At 40.7% G+C, this 21105-nt stretch overlaps 1 protein-coding gene across 3 annotated transcripts in view; it reads right to left on the reverse strand.

Moving 5' to 3' along the window:
- Nucleotides 1-3018: 3018 nt before the first annotated feature.
- The window catches only part of furinb (furin (paired basic amino acid cleaving enzyme) b), a 92334-nt gene continuing 74247 nt past the window's right edge, over nucleotides 3019-21105 (reverse strand). Inside the window, exons 10-17 of one of the 3 annotated variants that reach the window (XR_013282793.1) lie at nucleotides 20236-20336; nucleotides 17506-17609; nucleotides 15218-15335; nucleotides 14941-15120; nucleotides 12863-12990; nucleotides 10149-10277; nucleotides 6217-7282; nucleotides 3019-5776 (exon numbers count right to left, since the gene is read on the reverse strand). Coding sequence is in view for 1 of the 3 variants with exons in the window: in XM_077515937.1 (XP_077372063.1) it covers nucleotides 6606-7282; nucleotides 10149-10277; nucleotides 12863-12990; nucleotides 14941-15120; nucleotides 15218-15335; nucleotides 17506-17609; nucleotides 20236-20336 (1437 nt within the window). In the remaining 2 variants the exon portion in view is untranslated. Of the gene's footprint in view, nucleotides 5777-6045; nucleotides 7283-10148; nucleotides 10278-12862; nucleotides 12991-14940; nucleotides 15121-15217; nucleotides 15336-17505; nucleotides 17610-20235; nucleotides 20337-21105 lie in introns of those variants that run through there. The other 2 variants (XR_013282794.1, XM_077515937.1) reach the window with 2 other exon arrangements.

The raw sequence follows: 21105 nt of genomic DNA on the forward strand, positions 1-21105 counted from the left end.
CCAGTGTATTTTTTTAACTAATTTGAAAGGATGAAGGAAACTGATGTGATGTCAGAATGGTGTTTGACTTCTTACCTTCTGTCTCACAGTGAAAAGATTGTGGGTTCAAATCTGGGCTCTAGCCTTCCTCTGTGGACTCGAGTTGCATATTCCTGAGTCCCACGTTTCAAAAACATGCATGAGAAATATTCCAGAGCAATGGAACAGATGATTGAAGGCTTTGAGGGAGTCGAGGCTTGGTTCTCCAAGAGCATAACCCAGAAATGGTGATGGAGTGCATACAAAATTATGGCCTGAAACTCAATAATAGCGCTAAGCGTGAGTTTGCAGTGCAAGAGATCTTCCTTGGGGACAAACAGCTCCAGGCGTACAACCGGATGAAGACAAAAGTGATACGGAACATGCCAAGACCAACAAACAAAACGGGTATGTTGTGCAATATGGGGATGATAAATTTCATAGGCAAATTTATTCCCTACCTTGCAACTAAGACTATCACAATGACTGTGACTTTAAATGGGCTACAAAATGTGGAAAAGCGGCAAAGACTAACTCAGACTTTTCTACTATAGCACCAGCCTTAGCATATGACCACAAGAAAGATCTCATTGATGCAAAGATTGGAGCAGTACTTCTGCAAGCTGAGGGACAATAGTGGATAGAAGCCAGCATCTTATGCATCAAGTCAAGGGTCAAGACTGCATGCAAGTATGCACAGATCGGAAAAAAAAAAAAAAAAAGTATTTCTATAGGTGTGGGATACGGATTGGAACGGTTTTAGTTACTTACTGTATATGGACTGCCGTCTCATGGTGGAAACTGACCACCGCCCACTAATACAACAGTTGAGGACATTGAAAGCCACAAATGGTTGAATGCTCTGCCAGTATTTGACGTTTCAGCCAAACCATTCTTAACTGGCAAACAATGACCTAGTTAGGATCGAGGATGCGGATGGTTGGATTGTGAGGAACAGTATCAGGAAGTGATGTTGGGGTAACTTCCTGATACTGATACGATGTTACATCTTTTACAGTTATAACAGAGGATGGACACTCTGGCACAATCGCTGCAGTCAGTGGAAGCATCCCGTGTGTGTCAGAATCACTTGGAATCTCATTCCCAACACCAATCAGCTGTAGTACAAACATGTACTGAGAAGGCCAATGGAAAATAGGGAATATTCATATACTATACAGATTAAGTTGATTTAAAAGTTGTTAAAATAAAAGTTTTAATGTATTTGTCTTGAGTCTGCCCAAATGTTAACCCATGTTGATTAAAAAAACAAAACACTCAGTGTTGCTGGAACTTTCACGTTTATTGACAATTGTGAACATCCGGGCATTTCTGATATTTCCGCAATGCAAACGCTTCTTTTTTTCACGGTGAACGCAAACGGCGTTCTTACCCTTGCCTGTGACTAGCATACAAACCAGGCAGATTGTTACAGTAGTGAAATGACATTTCATTCGCATTTTGAAATCAAAATAACCAAATCAAATTATAGGGATTTAAAGTCCAATGCTTTTTCATGAGCGGAGATATTTATTTCACCGAGTAAGACCGCCATTTGACTTGTGAGCTTGAAATATATCATCTTAAAAAAAAAAAAAAAAAAAATCTAAGAAAGGGGGATGTTATTATTAGTGTTACCACTGGGAGTCGCGGGTCTATCACGGTTTGACTGATGCAGCTGTGGCAATATTATGATCCGTGAGGATTCCTCTTGCAGAGCAAGATTAGTTCGGTATGTGGAAGTGGAACATGTTAGCTCAGACTGTGGGTGTTTTTTGTTTTGATTATTGAATTACTGTATTAATTTTTGGTGTTATTATTAATTGATTATTGTTCTAATATTTCCTGGTTTATGTTCAACTACCAATAATGGAAGAATCCTATATTTCTCATCAAAGATATCTCTACCCCTTTGACGCCCTCTCACACACCAAAACAAGTACTTGAGCGGGGGCAAGTCGGCAACTCTCTGGCCAAACACTAAAACGGTTTATTTATGGATGTATCTGTAGGGGGCAGCATTGAGTCAGCTCAACGCTGTCCACTTTTCTCTTTTGATCTTGTGAAGGAGAAGGGCACAAAGGAGAGATGCAGTGCTGTAAACCATGCATTGCCCGTGTGAAACTAAGCTAGAGCATCTTTTGTTGTTTTTGGAAACACAGTGCCATGAAATATTATTTGCCCTCTTCGACAATTTGTTTCAAATTTCAAACAAATGTAAAGACCAGACATTTAAATTTGAGTGGGGGAGTTGAAGGGGGAATCTGAAATGGGGAAAGCACGTTTTCACACTACTGTAAACACCCTTTGTTGCTGCAACATAAAAAAAAAAAAAACCTTAAAAACAGTTCTCAGTGTAAAAGAAAGTGACCGCTCGAGGTCTGGCTGACGGAGCTCCAGGGTGGAGGGAGGCCAAGTGTTTGCCAAGACGCCCACTCTACATTTTATCTCAAGCTGTTGCCACCAACTGTGTCTTTACCTCTGAAGACTCGGAGAGGAGAACATTCCTTCCTTCGCAAACTAACCGACCGTAATAACGGCAACTTGCTGTGATGCTGCATTTAGTGAATCTTAAATCTTTCGCAGCCAAGCAGAGGCAAGCGGATTGATTTGATTCGCATGAAACGCCATCAAGCTCTATGGAGGCTCGCATATGAAGATGAAAGAATTTCAAGCGTTTAGAAAACCATGAGAGCTCCAGGCACACATTTACATTTCGAGCGTAAAATGGAGGCGATAGTTTGTGTAGTGAGTTATCACTGAAGAGATCTACTATAGCGAGGACAAAGTGCATAATAGTAGTACATGGATCGTAAGATGGCTAATGCTAATCAAATAAATGCTCAAACAGCTGTCCATAGATGACATAAGTGCCGTTGCTTTGTGGTGAAGCTGAAACATGACCAGGGAGAAGTTAACAGCCATCTGCTTGCTTGGAGAGCAAATACAATTAGCAATGCTAAATGTGTGCGTGTGAATAGAGAAACAGGCAGACGGATCTTTGCAAACACCAAAGCCATTTTATTCCAGCATGAATCTGATCTCCACAATATTATCCACTACAAGGTCAATAGAAAAGCAAGTAATACAACTAATGTATAAAATACAAGATTTCCTTTGCTTTTAATCAGTGTAATCTGATTAAGTCGATGTACGCTCCGATGTACAGAGTAAAACAGGTTATTAAAAAACAAAACAAAACTCATTTTTGTTGTAATCTCACAGGAATAACGTTTTAATTTTAATAGAATGTTGAACGTGAGGTGCTGCACGGTAACCAAGTGTTGCGCACATCTGCCGCACAGTTCTGATGTTCAGGGTTCGAGTCTCACTTCAGACCTTGCTGTGTTGCGTTTGCATGCTTTGCTGCGGCTGTTCCTACATTCCAAAACTTTCATGTTGAAAGTTCGGTTCAATGAAAAGCGACCGTAGGTGTGAATGTTGAGTGTGACTGCTTGCTTGTTTATATGTGCCCTGCAACTGGCTGGTGACAGTCCGGGGTGTCGACTAGAATAAAAAAGCTCACCTGTGACCTTGGTGCTGTGTAGAAATGGAATTGATTCTGGTAAATAAGACATTTTTTCCCCTTCTATTTCTACCTTTTTCCTTTTCAGTGTAGCCAGCCTTGATAGTGTTCTGACCGCTGTTATACAAGGTAATCAAAGCAAAAAAATAAAACGTTTGCTGCTCCCGAAATGTAATTGAGATATTCTGGGAATAAATCAATATTGCTTCAGGCTGGAAAACAGAGCAAAAAAAAAAAAAAGCTTAAATAATAATACAGCACTTTAATCGGAAGCAAACCTGGAGAAAATGTTTTGGCTTATTCAGTTAAGCCCCCAGACTCTTGTTCCGGGTGGCTGTTCTGTATAACTGGCAGTGACATCAGTCGTCTTGGGATGGCCGACACCGAAGAAGCGTGTTACGGTGTCCGTTGGGTTGAAAATAACCATCGCCACCTGACAAGAATTTTGTAAATCACACTTCCAATTATCTGACTGTGTGAAGACTGTTGCTCGTGTGATAACAAACAAACATCTGGCAACATTTATCATCATTCTGTGAAGACAGATACAAACTAAAACATCTGTTGTGACTCAGACCGTTCCATATTTGTCCTGTTGTGAAAAAGATGCTCGAGCGAGGGTGTCAAACTTATTTCTACGTCATTACTTGTATCATCAACAGACCGTGACATCCAGGCCTGGACTGGCTATCTGGCATACAGGGCCGATGCTGTGCTTTTTATTATTTGCCTCCATTTTACCCCAAGAGTGGCCCACAATTTAGAAGGACTAGTCCATCAATCCACTTGAAATATCGACATCAAAACTGAACAACATCAGTCAATATCAGTTGCTTGATACCTGAGGCCTATCAGCTTAATACAGCTTCCCATGATATAAATATGTGATTATTTTTCATAATGAAAAAAGTAATTTGAATTAATATGCAATTAAAAAAAGTAGATTGCATTTAGTAAGGCCTACATTTTGACAAGATCCAAATGATATCCTATCATCGTAAATTGTGGCAGGGGGTCCTCAGTTCCTGACAAAGGATGTCTTCCAGGGTATTAATAAATCCGTTTGTGATGTAGAGTGAGAATACAAAAAGGCACGATCAGTTCCCACTTGTTTTATATCGGGTGTTTTGTTTTAATCATTATGTTTTATTTCAAAATCTAACAGAGACAATTTTACCTCACATTATCTCATGGCAACGTGTAAAAAAAGTTATGATTAAACTTGGTTATAAAATCTGTTTCAAATCTCTCTTTCTTGATGTCATTTGTAATATGGAAGAGATCCCAGAGCAGTATTTTAATTGATATGAAATGTTTAGGAACACATTACAATTAATTGAAATTCAATTACAATTTCAATTATTATGCTCCAGAATTACAAAATCGGCATAATCACAAACAAAAATAAAATATTATTAATACTACTTTTGAGTCATTTAAATGTATATATTTGCACTTTTTTTTTTTTTTTTTTTTTAAAGTTTAAAATGACTAATTTAATACATCTTGTGTGGCCCAAAAAGAACTTGCATAATTATAATGTTTCAAAGAAATATATTTTGTCTTAATATATTTTACATGTTTAAACATTTTCTTGTTTTGTTCCAAGAAACAAATGATTGTCCTAAACGTGATTGCAATTATCACCAAATTAATCACGATTAATATTTTCTTCATAATCGAGCATCCCTACCTCCAATGGCGGAGGCACGTGGCGGCCAGGGGTGGCCACAGCCACCACAACCCCCCTCACCGGCCACCCGAGCCCCCCAGCAAAAAATTCTAAATAAAAACTAAGAAACCAGCAACCCTGTTTTTAAAAACTAATTTTAAGTGTGGCTCCAATGGCGAAGGCACATTTGTGCCCACCACAACACCCCCTCGGCGGCCACCCCCAGCAAAAAATTCAAAATAAAAACTAAGAAATCAGCAAACCTGTTTTAGAAACAAATTTAAAGAGTGGCTCCAATGGCGTAGGCACGTGGTGTACAGGGGTGGCCGCGGCCACCACAACCCCCCCGGCAAAAATTCAAGATAAAATTCAAAATAAAAACTAAGAAATCAGCAAACCTGTTTTAAAAACAAATTTATAGTGTGGCTCCAATGGCGGAGGCACGTGGTGTACAAGGGTGGCCGCGGCCACCACAACCCCCCCTCACCGGCCACCCCTAGCAAAAATTAAAAATAAAATTCAAAATAAAATTCAAAATAAAAACTAAGAAATCAGCAAACCTGTTTTAGAAACAAATTTAAAGAGTGGCTCCAATGGCGTAGGCACGTGGTGTACAGGGGTGGCCGTGGCCACCACAACCCCCCCCTCACCGGCCACCCCTAGCAAAAATTCAAAATAAAATTCAAAATAAAAACTAAGAAATCAGCAAACCTGTTTTAGAAACAAATTTAAAGAGTGGCTCCAATGGCGTAGGCACGTGGTGTACAGGGGTGGCCGCGGCCACCACAACCCCCCCCTCACCGGCCACCCCTAGCAAAAATTCAAAATAAAATTCAAAATAAAAACTAAGAAATCAGCAAACCTGTTTTAAAAACAAATTTATAGTGTGGCTCCAATGGCGGAGGCACGTGGTGTACAAGGGTGGCCGCGGCCACCACAACCCCCCCTCACCGGCCACCCCTAGCAAAAATTCAAAATAAAAACTAAGAAATCAGCAAACCTGTCTTAAAAACAAATTTAAAGAGTGGATCCAGTGGCAGAGGCACGTGGATCCACGGCCACTGCCAGCAAATAATTCAAAATAAAATTTAAAATAAAAACTAAGAAATCAGCAAATCTGTTTTAAAAACAAATTCAAAGAGTGGCTGCATGGTTAAGAACCACCTATTTAAACATTTCAGGTATGAACTTATGGCCACCCCTATATGAGTCATGGTTTCACCCTGGCCACCCCAATAAAACATTTCTGGCTACGCCCCTGCCTACCTCAAAGTGTTTCCCAGACTGTTTCCCATCTTGCAAGCACATCAGAATAGGTTAGTGATAAGCTACGACATGTTGTGATTTCAAAATTTGGGTTGCGGAATATCTGCCGTAAAGCGAGGACCCCTAGATGACGCTCTGCGTCTTGATGAAAGCTGTCCTTTCGCCGCGACCGTCCGCTTCCTCGCTGTCTGATTCAGACTCGTAGGCGGTCACGTCCTCGTCCCCCCACACGGTGGGGATCCCCTTGTAACATATGCGAGCCTCCCTCTTCTGTCCTCGACCCAGGCCGAAACCGAAGCCCACGCGTCTTCCGGGCGCTTTGGTCCTCCGGCCAGAAGAAGAAAAAGAAGCTGCGCCCGAGCGCAGCTGCAGTGTGAGAAAAACTCCAGCGAAGGCCATCAGGATGAAGGCACAGCTGAGCACCGCCACGACGGCGGCGAGCGACGAGGACGAGCGAGGGTCGGGCGGGTCCCCGCCGCCTCCGCTTTTATCGTCGTCGCCTGCCGCCGGATCCTCTCCTTCGGGATCTCCGCCGGCAAGCGGAGATTTTCGCTGGACTTGGTTCTGGTGCAGGCAGGAGGTGAGGAGCAGGCGGCTGTGAGGGGGGCAGGACAGACAGTCGGCGGGCCCCGTGGCGGAGCAGGTGAGGCAGGTGGGGTGGCACGGCAGGCAGGCTTGCACCGAGGACAAGTCCACCCAGTTCTCCAGGGACAGATTGAGGAGCTGCGGCCCCGACGTGAAACCGGGAGGGCACAACTTGACGCAACCTTGGAGGAAGAGGGAGAAGCCCGGGCTGCATTCTGTGGCATGAACCAGACAAAAACAACAACACGCAGATGTTTCATCAACATGATTTATACAAAAAAAATAATCAATGCCATTTGTGGAGTTACACAATAGTTTTATTTAACAATATTTTTTTATAGTCGTCGGTCACTATTGAATTGAATATCACCTACAACCACCTGTTCGAACCGATCGGAATCCATAACATAACCTGAGAACTTCTAACACTAACGAGTCAAAGGACTGTTCAATTTTAACATTTTCACTCACGTTTGTTGCCAAGGAGTTTGTCATTCACTCATTTGCTGCCAAAAGCGTATAAATACGTTCTATTTTAAATGTATTAAGTGTCCCAAAGACATATTTATGTTTGTTTGTTTTTCACGCTAGCGCATACAGAAGGCTTTGATGCACTGCAAAGAACGTTTGAAGAAATGGTAGTTATTACACAAATGGCCAGCAGGTGGCAGCAGAGCAAAGGAGACAACCATGTTGACAAAAGAGCTCAAATACTCACAATTCTAAACAGATTAGTGAATAATGATGAAACTTAGCTATATTCTAATGCTAATTGCTGCAAATCGGAAACAGATAGAAATATACATTTTTTTTCCTGATGAAAGAAGAGACTTTAATCTTTCTTTTGGTATGTTCCATGTTTTTATAGCAATAGAACACAATATTCTGTGGGCCTTGCAAAATCAGTCAAAACCCAGTAAAACAGCCGAGAGTGAAAGGGGGTTGCTTTTGTGAAAACAGCTGCGAGTGAATGAGTGAATGGCTGTATTTTGAATTATATCAAATGATGCCATTTCTTCAATGTTGTCCTATGAAAAGACATAATGAAATATCTGCAGAAATGTGAACGGTGTACTCATTGATGTGTGATACTGTAAAAAAAAAAATACCATACTCATTTGGATGCTACTTTGATGATTTTGTTTATTTGGGGGATGGTTTGGAACTACCTTGAAAAATTAAAAATTATTCTACATATAGGGGATGATGAGAGTGATTCCCGTGAGTTGTGAGAAATGATCCAATTTGACTCATTATTTTCAATTTTATCTTGACTTACGAGTGGCCTTGCACGTTTTTTTGAGTTGTAAGCTGCTGCTTGTGGAGTTTCAGGTACGCGATTGCTCAAGTGGGAAAACGTTATTCACTAAGGTGACCAGTGTTGTACCTGAATGCGTTCAATGAACCAAAGTTCATGGACTGGTTCATATTTTGGGCAAATGGGAACTGAACATAGTGTATTTTGGTATTTAAAAAAAAAATCTAAATAGACGAATCCAGGAGAATTCCGTTGCATTGTGCAACACTAATTGACAACATAATCACAATGTCATTGATAGCATCATTTGCCAGTATTTACAATAAATGTCTGCAAACCTAACAAAAACAGATAAGAGAATAATATACAATATACTGTAGTAGGGTTAGGATAGAGGAGGCAACAGAAGCATTACTAAATTACATTGCATTTACCGTATTTTCCGCACTATAAGGCGCACCTAAAAGCCTTCAATTTTTTCAAAAGCTGACCATGCGCCTTATAATCCAGTGCGCCTTATATATGGATCAATATTGAGCCGCAACAGGTCTCGCTGACCCTGCACGATCGGTGACACGCATGCGCAGAAGATCCCGCCATCTTGGATCGCTAGCTAATACTAATACTTTACCTCAGAGAAAATAATAAAACAGCTGTTTATTCATTTTGGGAGTGAATGGAGTTGTCAGAAAGCTGGTTTGTAATCTATTAATAAAGTTTGACTGACCTATCTGACTGTTTTGTTGACATTCCCTTTAGCGCAGCACCATCTAATGGATGCATAATGTAACCCCAGCCTCTACTATAGCGCTTATATATGGAAAAAGTTTTCAAATATGTCATTCATTGAAGGTGCGCCTTATAGTGCGGAAAATACGGTACTTACAAGGAATTTCTAAGAATATTTACACACATGTTAAATACTGTCCAATTGAAGAATTAAGTAAAAAATAAAGCCAAATTAAAAAGGATAACCACTGGATCTCAAAAGGACTAATAAATGCCTGCAAAAAGAAAAATGTACTGTAAATAACAGAGAACACATACAATATAAAACTAAAGAAGCAGAAAGTAAATATAAGAAATATAAGAACTCGTTACTGAGAAACCAAGAGGATGTGTACAAAATAAAACTATACTTGAACTCCTAGAAAATAAAAATAACGCGTCGTTATCTGAGATCTATTAAATAATGTGATCAGTAAGGCCAGTTACTATTTTATACAAAATAATACAAATATCAACCATATGAATGATGTTATTGATAGCAATAGCTACTTTGTAAATGTTGGATCAAATCAAGCAAAAAACATTCCTGAAAAGCGTAATATTGGTATTAACAGAATTAAAATAAATTCTTTGTAGTTTAATGTTGAAATCAATAGAAGAAATTCATCAATATTTGTTTTTGAAGTAATTGTCTTTCTCTCTTAGGGCCTGATTTACTAAAACCCCTTCCTAATTTCATCTATTTGCATATACTCCTCCTAGTACATGCAATGAGTGCAATTTAGTGCGTTGAGCAGACATAATCCTTGTTTAGATGATTAGCTCCCACATCTGTTTTCGTGAGTTTGTTTGTGATTGAAACTAGATCCTTAGATGGATTAAGTACAAAATATGCCTGTACAAACATGTAATGTGAAAAAGTGAAAATCGACTTCATCACTATATAATCAATTGCAAATTATTTTAGCTTGTTGGAACTTAAACGAGCACGCTAGACAAGAGTGTGCGGCCATTTTCCTGCTATGTAGCCCACATAATCAGTTGCTGCCCCTCCTCTAAGATGACACATGATGGCCTGTGTGTAAACATCTCACCGATGCAGATCTGCTGGGCATCAAAGGTCTTGCAGCTGTTGTTGGAGGGCCGAGGGAAGTCCGACGACAAGGGGCTGACCACACTGGAACCTGTCCCCCACAGAGTCAGAGTGAACTGACTCAACACTCCTGAAAGAGATTAGAGGGAGGATACCGATGAGAGAATCATGAAGGTCATCTATCGTCTTGTTTATCAGGAAACAATAGCGGCTAGCTGTGTTTGGCTACACATGTTAAGTTACATGTAAGTAGTCTTCATTCATGTTTTAGTTTAGCAAATGTTAAGCTTGTGAAGAAAAACACAGGCTGCCATTTTTGAAAAGGAATAACACATTTGATGCATTTCCCTTCATGTTTTGACTTGGAATAAGTGTGCAGCGTTCCCAATGGATTTGGGCGTGCGGACATTAAAGCTATTTCAAGGATTTTGAGCTTTACTCACCCGATTATTCTATGCTATTATTCTGAACACAGCTGGAGCTCCTCTCAACTGTTTGAGGCCAGAAAAAAAATTACATTGCCGTCACGCCCAGCCGCTCTCAGTAAACGGCGCTAAGGCAGTTTGGGATGTAGTAACAGTGCCAAATGGATGTGTGTGTGCAAATCAGTTCATTTGAAACGATTGACACATAAAGCATCATTTCGCACGCTGGGGTGCAATATTGCTGCTGTTGATAAATTCTGTGTAAACAAATAAGGCAGCATGCTGATGGGCTCGCTTTCAGTCAGTGCCAGTTTTGAATAAAACAAAATGTGTTGTGAAATGTGTGATCAGGAAATAAATACGTGTTGTGATATTGCCGTATTATTTCCTCTGAAAAGGAGCCATTTTAAAAAGGTTCCTATGGCGGATGAGCATTTCTACAACTGGAGGTAATATTTCAGGGCAGGTGGCAAAATGGGGTCATTTTCAAAATGTGGTCATTGTCACTCTCTATTTCTATTATCAGTGCCCTAATTCCTTATTCCTTACTTTTGTAGGTGGACGACAAGGTTGGGCATTGTGTGGATAATAACCCACCGACTGCCCTTCAACAGACAATATCCCAGTCGGGAAGATAACAACACGTTGTTGGCATAATACAACACCGCTGTGCTTGTTATTGCCTGACAGCAAAAGAAAGGCGCAATCTTTATTTGTACATAAGAAAACAGCAAGCTTGGAAACGTGGTGCCGATTAGAACTGAGAACGGTGACGTACACAAAAGTCACAACATAAATGGAAGATCTGACAACCATGGGAAAACAAGACAATCGCTTAATGAGGCAGGGAAAAATATTATGTATTCCATCTCAGGAGGCGGAAAAGGTCAGTCAGTAGATATGTTTCAGTCAATACAGGTAAGAGTTGAATACAAAACATCTTTCTCCTCGATTCTCGTGATGTGTTGCAGAGAGGTTTTTACTCCGTGCACATACAGTAGTATGTCTACTGTGAGGCTATGAGGTATTATTTTCTTTATTTTTTTGTAACTATGCAGAAAATGAGTTCAAGAAAACTCCATGGATAGGTGGCACATGCCGACCAACAGCCCATTTAGTTAGCTGTAAATCCAGACGAAAACATTTAAATACCGTATTTTCCGCACTATAAGGCGCACCTTCAATGAATTACATATTTGAAAACTTTTTCCATATATAAGGCGCTATAGTAGACGCTGGGGTTACGTTATGCATACATTAGATGGTGCTGCGCTAAAGGGAATGTCAACAAAACAGTCAGATAGGTCAGTCAAACTTTATTCATAGATTACAAACCAGCTTTCTGACAACTCCATTCACTCCCAAAATGAATAAACAGCTGTTTTATTATTTTCTCTGAGGTAAAGTATTAGTATTAGCTAGCGATTCAAGATGGCGGGATCTTCTGCGCATGCGCGTCACCGATCGTGCAGGGTCACCGACAACGTCTTGACAGCGAGACCTGTTGCGGCTCAATATTGACCCATATATAAGGTGCACTGGATTATAAGGCGCATGGTCAGCTTTTGAAAAAAAATTAAGGCTTTTAGGTGCGCCTTATAGTCGTGAAAATACGGTACACATGCAGAAAAAATTGTTTTAGACAACCATGTTGTTTATTCAGATTCATTTTGTGTTTTAATTCCAAGATTCAATGACTGTTAGCAGGAGAGAGGTTTTTTTGTTTGTTTGTTTTTTTGTTTTTTGTGTGTGGCTTCACAATGAAGACCATCCATTGCCATTTACTGGCTTGTTGCCATTGCCAACACTGCAGACAGTTTGTTGGTTGGGGATTCAACATTTCAACAATATTTTTACCGCACTTCTGTGAACAGTTAACCTTGTGGGAGATAAGTGCTGTACTGTTGTGAAGTGGTTTATCCAATCATACTCCATTTTCTACAGTTTTTTTTTTTTTTTTTTTTTTTTTTTTTTTTTTTTTTTTTTTTCCCACAAGGGTCACATTTGAGCTGACTTCAGGTGAAAGGGAGGACATTTCCCGGAATGGTCACCAGCCAGTCATAGAGCATGTTCAACCACTTAGATTTAATTACCAGTAGCCTATGCTTCCACGCATGTTTTTGGAATGAGAGAGGAGGTGAGAGTACCTGGAGAAAAAAAAACATGCAAGGTCTGGGAGAACATGCAAACTCCACACAGGAAAGTTCAAACATGACGCTCCATGTCTTGTGGATGGGTGTCGTGATGTGATGCAACTAATTGTCAAATAATGGAAGCCAATTAGGCTTACCGTAGTCATGGCTATTAGCTGCAACATTTTCTATTTCCAAAGTCCATTCCCCTCGAGGATCCTCATCCCACGAGTGGGTGGTCATGAAGGCCCAGTCGTTGAAGCCCTCAGTGGAGAAGTCATTTGGCCTGCAAGAAGAGCAATAGTGTTACGTTCTCTGTTTCACAATGAAAAACAGGAAAGAGATTGATTAGTACAGAACCAAAATAAGTCAAATAAGTTTATACCTTGATTAATATTACATCTGATAGAACTTTTCTTTATTTTTCCAATATTTCACTTTTTTTTTTTTTCATATTATCGAGCCGTGCTACAACCCCAAAAAATGCAATGCAAGGCAACACGTTGCATTCTGTTCAAAGTCGTTATTAGCATTCGCCAAACCTTCATTACTAACCCCGGGTTTTCACTGACTGCGGTTGCGGTGCGGTTGCGGTGCGGTGCGTCTTGACTGCGTGCTCCGGACGGGTCAATTTTTTTGTCAATCCACACCGGCTCCGCACAGCTGCGGTCCGGCAGCTCCGTCGCCGCCCACTTCCCAACGTGTCTCGCGGGACCGTGCGCGCGCGATCATGTGGCATTTCACAACGACAAACATACAGAAAGTCTGTGCTTCTTCTGCTATGAGATTCCATGCAGCATCTTTTTTTTGGTTGTCCTTGTAAAGTATATTAATAACGAGAGTCGGGTCAGTGCGGGTCCACTCTTTATTTCTGTCTTCCGCGTCCGGCTGCCGCTCAGTACGGCAAGCGAGACGGGCACAACAAGCAATCGCGAACATCAAACTCACAATACATTACAGTCCTTATAAAAAGGATGTGCCGTGTCATATATTATTTTGTGGTTTTCCACCTCCAATTTATTAAACCTCTCCGCGTCCATGTTCGCTGGTGTCTAAACCGTGAATGAGCACATGGCCCGGCGACGCCCACGTCACGTTCTGCTGATAAGCTTGCGAAATACGAGCTGGCGAGTGTTTTATTCTGAAAGGTAACCGGAAATTTATTTTGAAACTGCGTCGGTCTTCCTGTCCCGCTCGATGTGTTTTGTGCTAGCTTGCCATTTGCCGGAGGCCTACCGCATGCGGCGTCCGGCAAAAATAGAAAATAGGTCTATCCTTGCGGAAGGCTTGCGGCACTCCGCAGGCCTTCCGCAGTCAACACGCAACGCACCCGCAAGCGGTGTAGACTGCACCATTCGAATGAATGGAATCTAATTGCTTGCGGCGCCGCACCGCACCGCAACCGCACCGCAACCGCAACCGGTGAAAACCCGGGGTAACATAGATAATTTAAGAATTTCAAACTTTATTTATATAGCATATTTTATACATTCAATGCAACTCAAAGTGCTGAACAATTAAAACATCCATAATACAATAAAAAAAAAAAAAGCCACCCTTCCCCCATATCCCAATGATCGGACCCACAGACACACACGCAAACCACAACATGGCGGGGCACAGAAAAACCCTGTGAGGAAAGGCACCCAGGAGGAGTTCATCCACACTGAGAGGGATGACGGCCAACCACCAACAGGGAGGAAGAATTTATGGTTGGAATTTTCATAGCTCTAAAAAAGCATTTGTTATTATAGAGCATAGTATATTAATGAATAAAAGAGATATGACATAAGAGGTTTAGCATGCAAATGCATGGAAAGGTATTTGGATAACAGATATCAGTATTTGCTTTTGCAATTCAAAAACATACCAACAAAACTATTGAAAATCACTTGTGGGGTTACCCAAGGGTCTCCGCTATACCATAAACTATTTATATTGTATGATTCATTTGACAGCTCTAATTTTAATCTGTTTTATTACTTCCTATTTTATCTTACCATCCAAAAAAAACAACCGATTCACTTAGTTGTTTGTTGTGAAATGCATCAGTTCCACTGCAAAACACTTGAACAAATGTTCAAGCAGTTGTTGCAATCTAACAAACACGGATTTCCAGCATCTGTCGGGGTCCTGCATCACACATTCTCGGTTTGTTTCATCTCACATGTGAAATTCAGAGTGGAAAAAAAAAAAGAGCTGGACTGACCAGTGTGCAGGGTGTTTGATTGTGTACCTGGGAAACAAGAGGGTAGAGCGCGTGCCCAGCGGACTGACGAGATGAATAGCCAGCTTGCCTCGCTGGTTGTGGAGCAGAGTGAGACGAGCCTGAACGTGCTCCAGAGACCCGACGTAGTCAGGCCGTCCCCAGCAGGCATCGACGCTCTTACTGAACATCAGCCTGCTCCCGATGTCTCTGCAGATTTGACAAGACGGCTTAATGGTGCGTGTCCACACAAATGAACGTGCCACTCCTGAGGGGCAATATGGTGACTGATGTGTTCAACACTCACCTTGGTTCTGTCAGCATTGTGTGAACACACTGGTGCTGTGGCCCCACTCTGGTCCAGTTTTGCGCTAAAGCCACCATTGCTCCGGCATCCAGGAGCCCGTATCCGTATGAGTGACTCACTGTGAGAAGAGATGATTGTCCGCATTACTTTTCCAGGCCATTGATTGGCTGAGATTATTTACGAAACTGCGTATGCTGAGTTCATGAACAGGGTAAACGGTAATTGTGGGGGGAATTTGTTTGCTTTAGAGATAATCCATCATCCATTTTCTCTACCGTGCACCCTCATCTTCATCATCCAAGTAGAAATCTAACAATAGATGGAATACAGATGGAAATTATCTTTCTGAAGTTGATTAATGTATGTACACATTCTCCATAAACTTAAAAAGAAAGAGACGATAAACCTTTAACGCACTTTTTTTTTTTTTTTTTTTTTTTTACAATTTATATTGCGTCAATGACATATATCATTATATTGTACAACTTGAGTTTGGCCTAGGACAAAGATTCAAGAGTGCCAGGTCCAGGTATCCCTACTGACATATTGTATTGTACTGGTTTAGGGCTACCTGAGTCAGCTAATGAGAGCAAGCTGGATAGATAAATGCATTGACAGTATTTTAAATTATTTATTATTGTTGTTATATCCATTTTTTAGCGATAAACCACTTTCACGCTGACCACCAAAGTACTGTTTCTCAACTTTGGCTCTATGTGTAAAATAATGCCGTCAAAAAAGGAGAGGTCGCAGTATATCACGACATTCGTGATATCGTGATATTAAAACGGCCACCTTTATGTCTTCATGTTACGATATTAAAAGCAGCACATCTGTTAAAAGGGAGAGGTTGTATTCCACTTATGCAGTTCAAGCTCCCTCTGGTAATTAGTTTGCTTGTGCAGTTTACTTTTAATTAGGCATGTTTTTGGCCACCCACGTTTAAGACCCACGGTAAAGGCCAGATGAAGGAGAACGTAACTTGTTTGAGTTCTGCCACAAATTGACTCGATTCACAAAGTGTGTGTGCATTAGCAAGTAAGTCACTCAATATTAAGTGTTATTAGTGATTGCAAGTTGTTTATGTAAATTGACCTTAAATGTTACCTGTACAATTTGAACCACTGTATATGTATTAGTGATGGGACTTTTGGCTCTTTCAGGGGAGCCATTAATTTGAGAGCCGTTCATTTAGTTCGTGACAGACACATCACTAATATGTATAATTATGACCTCAGGTAATTAAGAATTCAGTTAGCAAACATCAACAGATAACGGAGCACTAGCTAGCAACATGTTTTTGGCAGGAACTGAATAAAACCGCATGTGCTGTACATGTGTTTGTGTTTTTGAAGTGAATTTAGTAAAATATAAGAAAAATAAGAAAACATATGATGTTGGACTGTACAACCTATCAGTCAGAATTCACAATATTTGTGCAGGTTATTTTCCTCTACAAAACCAAATTATTGGGGTCTATTTAAGTAATTCATTACAAGTGCATGCTTAGTTTCTATTGCAATATCAGGGACACAAACAAACTGCAGAACACACTTTTAATCATTAATTGTGAATTAGCAGAAGAAAAAAAATACATATAATACGATATATAACTGTAAAAAGTCTCCAAACACCAGGATAAATCATTTCAAATCTTTTTCCACCATTATTTTGTTCCTGTACTGTTACAAGTAGGGATGGGATGTAACGATATCCAAACTTCTCAATACGAGTTTGGCGATACAAAATAAGGTTATAATATTGTAAAAAAATAAAAAATAAAAATAAATAAATAAATAAAAACAATTAAAAAAACAGAAAAAAAAGAGCTCATACTAAAAAAAAAAAACCACCCACAATATTGTGCTTTTGTATATAACAGCAATGCATATAAACAACCTACAATCGCTAATAACAATATTGAGGCACACACTGAGTTCCCCCACATATTGACTCGCTTCACAGGCATATTACGCGTCCCTTCATCTGACCAATAGTGTGGATTTTAAACATAGAAGGGCCAAAACATGCCTTGTGAAAAATAAGCTGCACTGTTAAAAGTAGCCGCCAGAGGGTGCTAGAACTGCACAAATGAAAATCAAGCCGAGTTTTTTTTAACAGATGTGCTGCTTTTAATATCGTGGCATGACGACAACGATATTTCGTGGCAGTTTTAATATTGCAAAATTGCCGTTATCGTTACATCCATTGTTACAAGAGGAGGATAGTAAATGATGCAAACCGAGTTTGGAGTGCACGAGCAAGTGCCGTCAGTGAATCAGTATTACCTCTGCGTCCAACTCCATTCGTCTTCCAGTCTCCTGCGCTGAGATGTTTGGGTTGGGCCGTTCTCACCACCAGGTGCTGCATGTCCCTCCAGGTCAGGTTCATACTGCCGAGATGTGGGAAAGAGACCACTTCATCTTCACGGCACACATCCGTAGAAGTAATTTAGTTGCCGTCATTTATTATGAGCTGTCTGCCTTGGCTGACCTCTGACTATATAGCAAGACAAAAGAAGCAGTGGGATGTGAATGCTTAGAAGTCTGTAGCCCTTGGTGAAATATAATTCAGCGTGTTACAATGGAAAGAGGGAATGTTTTTAGAATACTACAGCAAGATAAAGACGAGAGCCTGAGGACAATGCCTGATGCCAGTTAACCATGACAACTATACTGTTTCGCTGTACGGTTGTAACACCGTTGTAAAACTGACATTAATGCTCAGTGAAAACAATAAAGCAATTGATACAATATCAAGGATGAATGTCTCGACATCTTGGTTATAAATGAGATGTAAGGTAGGCAAAAAGGGAGTCTTTACTCTGTATTAACTACACTTGATGTTCTGTAAAACATAAAATAGTTAAGTGAAAAGGTCCATTACAACAGCAACACCGCAGAATCGGAGTCCCCATCATTTCAATGTCACCTCAGCCAGTAGTGCAGGAGCAAATGATGGAGTAATGGAACAGCAGAAAGCCAAAACGCTTCCTTTTGAATGAATCCATCTGTCATGTTGGACAAATTTATAGATGAGATTACAGCGCGATAAACTAGAGCACTGTCACAGATGACAGTCTGTCGCCGCCGCCGCCGCCAGCAGATCAGAGTTTGAAAAATGCCTTCTTGTAAAAAGCGCTGACAAACACAAAATACAGGCGTGGCCTTTGAACCCAGCTCCCACAAACATCTAGGAAAACATGTTGGATGTGATCTTTAATGAAACATGGTGCCCCTTAGGTCAGATACACTTTGATGTTGACATGATTACTAGTCTGCCATAATAACAAAGATTGATTTCAGTTTGGATAAGATCAGTCGGTGGTAGAACTGAAAACGGAAAATGAAAGGACACAAATGATCTACCACTTCAGCCATGTCAGGTACTTTTTTGGACCAAGGGACATATTCACAAAAGGTTTACGTCGCCTTTGCACGGCACTAACCAGTAAGAATGGAGCAATCCGGAAGCGCCTAATTCACTAAACCTGCACAGATGGGGAAATCAGTCAATAAGTGCGCTGCCGACTAGATTGCGCCATGGTGCGCCGGTGTTATTTGCGCGCATGTAAATTAGGTAATTTGCATACATTTGACGCAAATATGCCCACCCCAATGCAAATGAAACTCATTGATATACAGCGTCTAATTCACTAACGCCAGCGCTAATAGCCACACGGAGTTTGTGTGACGCAAATAACCTTTATGGAAAGCATCTATAAACCTGACGCAACCTCGATCCCGGGATCATGACAGTAGTGCATGGCATGGTGCACGGCCCTCTCTGGCTGATCACGCAGAGAGGAGAGAGAGAACGAGAGAGATGTTGGTTCAGGACACATAACGTAACCCGGGCTGATCGGCAATGGCGGGGAGGCATTTTATGATCATTTTTACGTGCCAGATGCATACTGTACGCCCACGCCAACCTCTGAAAATATATTTTTAAAACACGATCGCACCAATAATTTGTACTTTATGAATGAATGACGTCGTCATCGTCCTCTCTGCTCTGTACAGCTTAATGGCGCTCTAAACGCTTACTCTCGGTCCAACCTCGCTTTCTGATAAAGTCATCTTTCTCGCAACTGTTACTATAACAACCATGTTCTTGGCGCAAATCCATTGCCATGTGTGGTAAATCAGGTGCAAATTTGCTCCAAGCTGTCAGTTTTGTGGGCGTGTTTGCGCCAGTATATGATTAGAGCAATATCCTTAGTGAATAGGTGGGTAACTGGGCGCAGACTGCGGGTGCAGTTGTGGTGCAATATTTCACACTATTATCGGACGCAGTGCATTCTTAGTGAATATACCCCCAAGTGTTTTCTTGCTTATACTCCTAACATTTTAGAAGAAGATAAACTTTGAATCTCAAATTTGGCTGACAGCACTCTTGCAGTTAGAATGTACAAATGTGACATTAACTGGATGAGCAAAGGTCTTCGTTGCTAATTGGGCAATAATATTTGAAGGTTTGAATATCTGTTTTACATTTTTCCCTCACAAGAAAGCTCAAAGTCGCACAGTCAAAATGGCATAATTCTAGTTTCTCCATATCGCCACTGCTGCATACATCCGCACTAAAACAGTTCTAATGAGGTTTTTCCGGATTCCAGCTAAAATCCTGCCAGCTAATGACTACAATGGGAACGACAAGCATTATGTAGATAAGGAAACTTAATATGCACAAGATATGACAAAAGACAAGCTCGTGATGGAACACATTAGAATCGCTGACAGCAATTTGGAAACCTGCATGAGAAAGGTAATCTCTAGGAAGATATTCTGATGTCTGTGAGGGATAAAGTCACTAATTTGTCTGTCTAATGAAGTGATTATAAAAAGATCCCTTTGCTTGGGGAGGAACTGGGCTGGGATTTAGGCCGACTCCGTGTGCACACAAATATTCACATTTACCTCTCAGCCTGCAGTGAAGCATACCAAATAAGATTAAACAACATTAGATTGGGCACAGGGCTGGCTCCATACTTGGAGAGGAAGAATGATTCAACTCACTTGGCCTCCAGTGCCAGAGCGATGATCCCGGCAGCGAGTGGCGCTGAAGCCGACGTCCCTGTGTGCGAATCGGTGCACTTCTGCCTGAGGTCTGTTGTCACCTTCGGGACGGATGTGGAAATGGAGAGACACATTTAATTTGACACTTCGAGTATTCCACTTAAGTGTGATGGAAATTCCCAGTGAAAGATGTTGAGTGGAAGACATTGCGGGCCAGGGAAACAAAGGAAATCCTTTTATGAGTAACGGGGAAGAAAATGGAAGCGTCAGCTTGTTTTTCAATCTGGTGTATAGCAATGGAATGATACAACTACAGACCGTGAAGGCAAAGTGGTAGTGCTTCAGTGTTATTGTGAAAAGTTATGCAGTGCATACAGATGAGAACATTATTAAACCATTTCCCATTAATGCAGATGCAAAAAAAAAAAATGAAAAAAAAAAAAAAAAAAGATGCCCGAAGACAATATTGTTTTACTTTTCTGTTTGTAGCCACGATGGAATTGCCAATGTGAAACTGTTTTCAATTGCCTTGCCTAGATACATTTATTTAACCATAATAAATAAGCAACAAATGTCATTTAATTTAACAAAATGCCCATGCTTCACACACAAACTGCTTTTTGTCCTGTATTTTAAATACATATACACTACAAGTCCAACGCTTGCACACTCTTTCATATTTATGTGACTAATGTGTTCCCACTGGTCAGAGTAAATTCACACATTGCTGGTGAAGCGTTGTCAAGCTCATTATCTTGAGCCACGCACAAAACAACAGGACCATTCAAGAATAGAAGTGATTTATTTAGACGAGGATCCACATCATCATGAGTCATGACTAACCACAAAGGTTAATAAGGTGCGAAAACC

Source organism: Festucalex cinctus, chromosome 3, assembly GCF_051991245.1.
Source record: "Festucalex cinctus isolate MCC-2025b chromosome 3, RoL_Fcin_1.0, whole genome shotgun sequence".
In the NCBI taxonomy this organism is placed as follows: Eukaryota; Metazoa; Chordata; class Actinopteri; order Syngnathiformes; family Syngnathidae; genus Festucalex; species Festucalex cinctus.